The sequence below is a fragment of the Lactuca sativa genome, chromosome 8, assembly GCF_002870075.4.
Source record: "Lactuca sativa cultivar Salinas chromosome 8, Lsat_Salinas_v11, whole genome shotgun sequence".
Lineage (NCBI taxonomy): Eukaryota > Viridiplantae > Streptophyta > Magnoliopsida > Asterales > Asteraceae > Lactuca > Lactuca sativa.
In genome coordinates, this window is record NC_056630.2 from 132,554,346 (window position 1) to 132,562,695 (window position 8,350).

Here is an 8,350-nt window from a genome sequence, read left to right on the forward strand (position 1 = left end):
GGGGAATTCAATGGTTTGAAAGCTTTGATATTACAAGAGAATGACACAGCTTTTTATATACATTGCTTTGCACACCAACTTCAATTAGTGGTTGTGGCTGTAGCAAAGAAGCATGACGGTGTTAGTGACTTTTTTGAACAAATTTCATTGGTGGTTAATGTTGTTTGTGTCTCGTATAAAATAAAAGACTTACTACGGGAACAAGCAAGAGAAAATGTGAAAAAAGGTTTGTGTAGTGGTGAACTTGAAACCCGGAGAGGGTTAAATCAATAGACTACACTTGTTCGAGCGGGAGATACAAGATGGGGTTCACATTTTAAGACACTCAAAAGTTTAATGATGTTGTTTGCGGATGTTCTTGTAGTTTTAGAACTTGTGAAAGTGGATGGAGGGTCATTGGCAAACCATCAACAAACGTCCGGAATCTTAGCATGTTTTAAATCTTATGAGTTCGTGTTTTACTTATATATGATGTGTGATATTTTACGCCTCACGAGTTATCAAGGCAACTTCAAAAAAAAGATCTAGACATTTTAGAAGCAACTTCGATGGTTAGAGAGATAATGGATACATTGCAATCTTTAAGAGACATGGGGTTTGCTAGCATTTTGCCAAAGATATCCTCTTTTTGTCAAACACACAATATTGCTACTTTGGAAATGGAGGATTTTTATGTTGGTGCAAGAAACTATACGACCACAAAGACCAATAGATTTCATTTTGAGGTTGAAATCTTCAACATAGTCGTGGATATGCAACTTACAAAATATCGGGATCGATTTAGTGAAACAAGCACCTAGTTACTAGAATACATGGGTGCTTTGATCCCTTGTGATTCATTTGCACAATATGACAAATCAAAGTTGTTGAAGTTGGCTAAGTTGTACAAGTATGACTTTGATGATTCAGATTTGATAGATCTTGAAGGACAACGTGAGATATTTTATCACTCTTGCATCAAAGATGAGCATTTTACCACTTTGAAAGGAATTTCCGAGCTTTCTCATTTGATGGTTAGTACGGGGAAACATCGGTCTTATCATTTGGTTTATAAGCTTTTGAAGTTGGCTTTAATTTTACCTGTAGCGACCGCAAGTGTGGAAAGATGTTTTTCGAAGATGAAGCTCTTGAAGACCGACTTGCGCAACAAAATTGGCGATGACTTTTTGAACAACGCGTTACTTTGCAATGTTGAGACCGAAGCACTTGTGAAAATTGAGAATGAAAAACTAATGGAGCGGTTTCAAAAGATGTCTGCACGAAGAGAACAAATTTAAATTGTAGTAGATAGTTATGTTTTTAATTTTTATGTAATGAATCGTTTTTTTGTATTAGACGTTATGGATTATTTTTCAGTTAGAAATTATGTTTAACTGGATTTTTTTTGACAAACCTTACTATCAATTCATGCGTCCGCCCCTGCTCTCTCTCTCTCTCTCTCTCTCTCTCTCTCTCTTTGTGTGTGTGTGTGTATGTATGTGTGTATGTGTGTGTGTGTATATATATATATATATATATATATATATATATATATATATATATATATATATATATAGGTTATTCTATTCTAACTAATTATTGTGTGGATGTAAGGTTGAAAATGGACCAATCATTTTTAGTTATTTTAAGAAAATGATTTATCTATATTATTAAATAAAAGAAAAATAGAATAGTATCATTTAATTAAAAGAAAGGTAATGTTGTACATTTGCATTGTCTTAAAATTAGGAAACACAATTTTAAAAAAGCAAATTTTCGGAATTTAATGGATCTTTGATTATCTTAATTTTGAACTAGAAAAGATTCCCCGGAGTTGCCGGGGTCGGAAGGTATTGCTTTGTAAAGTAAAGTAGCATGTTGAATTGCATTAAGATAATCTAGTAAAGGAAGATAAACAATGTCATCTAATTACTTAAGTAGAGAAATCTAAATCATTATTTCTTGCAATAAATGAGGAAAATAAAGAAATGGTCTCAAAAATTGAACTTTATTGTCATATATGGCAGCGGTCGGAAAACCAATCCGGAAAATATAGACCGTTGTTTTTTGTCCGTTAATATGAGGGTAATTTGGTCCTTTAAGGTAGTAGGGAATGAATTTGTGACGACGGGTAAACTATATGGACCATTTATGTAATTTTGGCGGTGGTGGTGATGGCAGCTGGTGGGTGGCTTTATGGTATTGGGTGAGTATTTTCTAATAAATAAAATATTAATTTAAAACCAAAAAGAGAAATATAAATTAATAAAATAAATCGGATTAGGAGTAAAAGAGTGATTTCGGTTTCCATCGTTTTCGTCAATGTGTTAAATCCGGTAAACCACAGGAACCAATCGTGTAATTTTGTCTAACAATAATAATAATGAGGGATCATTTCTGCCAAAAGACTAAATACTAATAATATGTAATAAAAGGTAACGGTTATGAAAAATTCAAACAAAAGTAAAAGGGTTGTTTGTGAACAAAAGCATAAAAGTGAAGAGTCAATGTTGTAAGTGGCTTTTAAAACCAACATAAGTTGGAGGACCAAAAGTGACCAAAAAAAAGAGGAGCAAACATACATAACCTTAAGGGACCAATATTGCCAAACACTTAGGAAGTTTACTATTCCTAACTTTCATATCTTTAATATATATATATATATATATATATATATATATATATATATATATATATATATATATATATATATATATATATATATATATTAATTTTGATTTTTTTAAATTAATTTAGTTTAAATAATTCTAACATAATTTTTAGTCATGCCCGGTTTTATTTGGTCAGAATGACATTCTTTTTATAATGATATTCTTTGAAAATACAAGTCATAAACTAATAAAAAATCTTACTTCTCGAAGAATAATAAATTTTTAGATACAAGTTAAAAAAATTTCATCACGTCCTTGAAAAAATAAAAAAAATTATATTTTATTTTATTGGAATATACTATTACATATACTCTTATCATTTTATTATATATTATTCTATCAGAATATGAAAATAAACAGTGCATTTTTTTTCGAAGATCGGTGACCATTGACGATTGTTCATCTCCATCTCACACATTCATCCAACCTTCAGGTCATTGATCATCATGTCTTTCATGCATTCTATGAGAATAATTGTCATGAAATTGAATTATGTAAGAATAAAACTATATGAGAATACTTTTATACGACAAAAATAAAACAATTTTAGTAATTCTAAGAGAATTCATACTACATGCTAGAACCAAGTAACACAAATAAGGAACTCGGAAATTATTTTTGTGTTCTTCAAGAATTTGAACATCAAGTTCTTTTTCAGACATTTCTACAAACACCTGGCGTGCAATATTCTCATAGAATTATTTTAGTGTTCTTCAAGATTTCTGAACCGCCATGACTTGTTGGAATCACATAATTACTATTCACTGAGAAATATTTCCACGAAAAAAAATTAAATAAGAAAGTAAATTAGGAGAAAGAAAGTGGAACAACCACCTGTATTTGCAACAATTCAATATCATAAAACAGATTATAGCTTGTTCATAAACAAGTGGAACATATATCAGCAGCGAGAATTTGGGAGAAAGAAAGTAAATTAACCGTTGCAGCCTCATCCCTGAAAGACGACGTTAACCATGGATCAACCACAGGTAGCAGAAACCACATTCCACAAAAATCGCTGGCTCTAGGTGGCTTTGTTGGTAAAGTGAACGACGCTGCTTCCAGTAGCGACACTCCACTTCATTCTTGCACTGGGAGTCGAGGGCAGATCCCATACCCGCAGGGAGGTAAGGCGACTACATCACCGGCGGGGACACCAAGGAGAACGTTTAAATGGCTGTTCACACCTCCGTCCCCGGCAAAACCGATCATGTCGGCGATACGGAAATGATGGGAGGCTAAAAAAGAAAAGTCGGTTGCCATACAAGAAGATTACCAGAAGGGCTAGTGCAAACAACGGTGAGGGTCAATAGAATATTGGGTTTTAAAACTAATATTCCTAAATTAAAGGGATGTTATTAATTGATATATATATATATATATATATATATATATATATATATATATATATATATATATATATATATATACCATAATTAATTAATTGTAAGATTACATATTTACCCTTTTAAAATGATTAGCCTACAATGATTCCAACATTCATATAATAAATATTTAGAATACATGAACCTTTCTCTCTCTCTCTTTCTCTCTCTCTCTCTCTCTCTCTCTCTCTCTCTCTCTCTATATATATATATATATATATATATATATATATATATATATATATATATATATATATATATATATATATATATATATATATATATATATATATACACACACTAAAAAAATCTTTTACTTATAATTCGCCCATAAAATAAAGCCTATATGTGGCTCACATAGAACATTTGCTTTAAAAAGGAGATAAAAGGTAAAAGGGTTTTATACTTTTATGGCATGATCTCAAAAGGCTCGTCTCTTTCTAATGCATAGACATTGTGCCATAGATTGAGTTATGTAGGCAACCAAGTGACTAAGAGACGTCCACTTCAAAACGCATTCTTGAGAGGACCACACTTTTTGATAGCACGTATGCAATATCATAAAGTTATTCATTTGTTCATGATTTATAATTTATTATATACATGATCGTAGAAGATATTAATTAGATCAATTATGATTCATAATGATGTAAACCCAAACAAAATCAAATGGCCGAACAACTAAATGTTTCACAACTGCTTATATGACTAAATGAAAGGGTAAATATACAATCTCTATAAAGCAAAGATGATAATGCTGAGGTTTTAACTTATACTTACTTGAAAATGAGAACCTACGTTCTGATATACCTTTTACATGTTTTACATTGCCATGCAATTTATAGCAATCTTCATTTTTGCAAAGGTTTGATCATATAATAGACAATAGACAAATGTGGACGTATCTGGCAGCAAATGTTTACGAGCTTCTAACTTTTAGGTTTTAACAAAAAAAATCAATTTAAACTAAAATATTCATTTAGGAATATGGGTATTTAGCTTCTAGTTTAAACAATAATCTTCAAATCTAAAAAGCTACTTAATTATCGTTTAAGAAAAAACTATTAAGTTTTTTTTAATCAATTTTTAGAATTGTTCTTAAAAATATATGTATGTATTTTTCTTTAATAAATAATTGTAATTTTACATATTTCAAAAGCTTTCAAACTATTTTTGTCAAATATTCATAAAAATTAAAATTTAGAACTCTCAACTACCAGCTACAAATTACTAACTAGTTTTTATGAAAGGCACCTTATATCTTTCATACTCATTTATTGTTAGCTTTTTACATGCTTTAGTAGTGATTACTTACGAATTAATCGTTTTAGTGGTAATCACTCGGAAAGTAGTGTTCCATAAAATTTTAGGACATGTTCAAATCTCATATGCTTCCATTTTAAGATTGCATACAACTCATAAAAGAACCATGACAATAAAGAAAGTAATATTATAGATCCAAAAAAAAAGATGGCTACTTTCACTTCTTGACAAATTTGAATTTCACAATTAGTAAGATTAACATATATGACTTTGGGCTTATTTATAAGCTAGTGCCCACTTTATTTTTAAAGGAATTTAATATTTTCCATTCTCCATTCATCTTTACGCCTAGAAATGAAACTATCAGCCTTTACGTTCACGTCGGGGCTAGGAAAAGATATTGGGCTGGGCCCAAACGAATCTTCAACGTCGATCGCAGTTGATGTTGATGTTGATGGTGATCGGAAATCAACGGGTCCATGCTCCGGTGAACTACAAACAGATTCATGAATGCTCTTTGACTTAACAGAATCCCCTCGGAGTTCGAATTTCATCGCTGGCGGTGGTGGGGTTGGAATTGAAATCATAGGCGAGTGTGAGCCGCTGAGAAGAAAATCGTCACTGTCATAGAAATTGCTTGTTTTTGTCGGTAGAGGCGGTTTGTCTGTGCCCGCAGAACGCCAGCGGAGAGCTTCTGGTTTCCGTTGCAACGGCTGAGATGGAGATTTTATTTGGCTCATACGCTTCGACTCTTGCTTCAGTGTGACTGGAACAGTGGACCTCCAAGGTGGAGAAATAGCTGAGGAGGAATTCACATGCTTGCTTTTCGTTCCAGTTTTGAAAAAACCCGTGATGGTTGAAGATGGCGAAGGTGGAGGTGGTGATGGTGGTGGAGAGATTTTTGATGGAAGACGCTTCGTCTTACGGACTGTCTTAAATATGGCATTGAAAATAGTCCTAAGTGGTGGAGGCGGCGGAACCACTGTAACGGTAGGCGCAGGCGGCGGAACCACTGTAACGGGAGGCGCAGGCGGCAGCACCGGCGGTTGTATAGACGGAGTGACCGGCTGTATATATGTCGGTTTCTGTCTGCTTTTTCGCTTCCTCTTCCTCTGATCATCCACTGAATCTATTTTCGTAGCCAGTTCCGATGTAGACTCACTTAATGTCCCTTCAAGTTTGTCATGCTTCTGATGCAACCGGTGTTCCGATGGCACCAACAAAGGTGGAGGCGGAGGCATTGTTGAAGATGAAGGATTTTGGGATACTATCTGTATCTTGTCAATTCGGCTCGTAACATCATCGACCGTTTCATCCCGCCCAAGACTCCGAGAGGATCTCCGCCTCCTTGTCTTGACGCTGACGGAAAGCGGTGGAGCCGGAGACGGAGCCGGAGGTGAAAGAAGACGCAATTGTACCATGCTCACCGGCACATTTCGACGGAGTTTAGTACTTCCCTCCGCATGCACTTCCCCTGCTTCCCTCCGCCGAGGTCGGTGGCGGATATCACCGGAGATCGTTTCAGATCGATACATATCCTCCTTTCCCCCTCCTCTCTGCGGTGAACGGTTGTTAACCGATGAAGAATTCTGAATATCCACCTCAGAATCATCGTAAAACCTTATTCCGTTCTCGCCCTTCTCCCTCAATGATTCAGATTCCCGCCTCAGATCCGGGTACGATCTGCTGCTTCTTCTTAATCCACCATTAACCTGCTCGTGCTCCTCATACTCATAACTTCCCGGCACGAGATTGTTCACTGGATTGGTAGCGTTTGCCGTCGACGAAGTGTTGTTGTTCGTTGAAGCAAAAACACCGCAAATAATGGCAAAGAATACAAGGAAAACGTTAAGTGAATCCCAATTGGATTTGAGAAAAGTTGGTTTGATGGTTTTTGGAATATGTGATTGGAGTGGATGGAGGAAGAAGAAGAGGAGGAGCAACACAAGAATTGGGAGGAGGATGAGAATCACCGGTTCGATGGATGGATTACGGCGGCGTGTAGTGGTGATGGGTGGCTGGAACCAGGCGGTTGGTTCAGAGCCGTCATCCTGTTCCATCGTGTAAGTTTGGATTCAGAGATTCGATTTGAAGTTGAAATGTTTGAAGATTTATAAAGGGATACAAGAAAAACAAAAGATTCCCATAGATGTCCAATGAATTACGAGTTCCATGTTTTTTTGTACTTAGTCGAAGTCCATTAAAAAATACAAATTGTGCATTCACAGGTTTTTTATTTAAAGAAAATTGATTTTTCTTTTAAAAATAATATTTTAAATTCTAGTTTATAAGCTTGTCACTAAATTTGTTTCTTTTTTTAGTAAAACAAGAATTCGATTTTTGATAACTTATTAATTTTCAAACAGTCACTTTTTATTGTCCAGTTATATATACATCTATTATTATCTATTATTAGGTTATTTTGTTTTTATTAACTATTATGTGTTAGAATGTACAGATCTGAACAAACGGATGAAATTAATCAATGCACATGATTTGAGGATGTATGATATTACAATGGGATAACATATATCATATAATCACACAAATGTTAGCAAATGATTATTTTGGACAATTAACTACATTTATAAAAGGAAATTTTCGGATTTTTAGAGATGATTAATTTTCTTAATTTAAAAAATCTGAATTTTGTTAATTAATTCAATCTTAATTCTAACGTAATTTGAATACATAACTGATTTTATTCTGTCAGAATATTTTTTTGTTAAAATGATGTTCTTTCATAATTTTATTCAATTAGAATATTATTGAAGAATAACAACATTTTTGAATCCGAAATTGAAAAGTAACAACATTTTAATATATTCTTATACATCTTAAATTAAATACAAATTCATACATATTCTTACAGACTAAAAGTCTTATATTTTAATATAATTATACATATTCTAAAATAATATCAACAAAAATGAATAAAATTCTTAAAAAATAATAACATTTTAAAATTGTGAGTATAATTAAAATTTATTCATTCTTCAAGTTATTCCTATTAGATCTTCAACGCATTCTTCCAACCATTCATATCACAAA

At 33.3% G+C, this 8,350-nt stretch overlaps 1 protein-coding gene across 1 annotated transcript; it reads right to left on the reverse strand.

Moving 5' to 3' along the window:
* Positions 1 to 5,520: 5,520 nt before the first annotated feature.
* LOC111919940 (uncharacterized) lies at positions 5,521 to 7,490 on the reverse strand. The gene has a single exon (XM_023915503.3). It carries the CDS (start codon positions 7,357 to 7,359, stop codon positions 5,605 to 5,607), a length of 1,755 nt encoding a protein of 584 aa, XP_023771271.1. The 5' UTR covers positions 7,360 to 7,490; the 3' UTR covers positions 5,521 to 5,604.
* Positions 7,491 to 8,350: the final 860 nt, after the last annotated feature.

Coding starts and splice junctions, on each gene's coding strand:
- LOC111919940 (XM_023915503.3), bottom strand. CDS start 7,359: ATGGAACAGGATGACGGCTCTGAACCAACCGCCTGGTTCCAGCCACCC.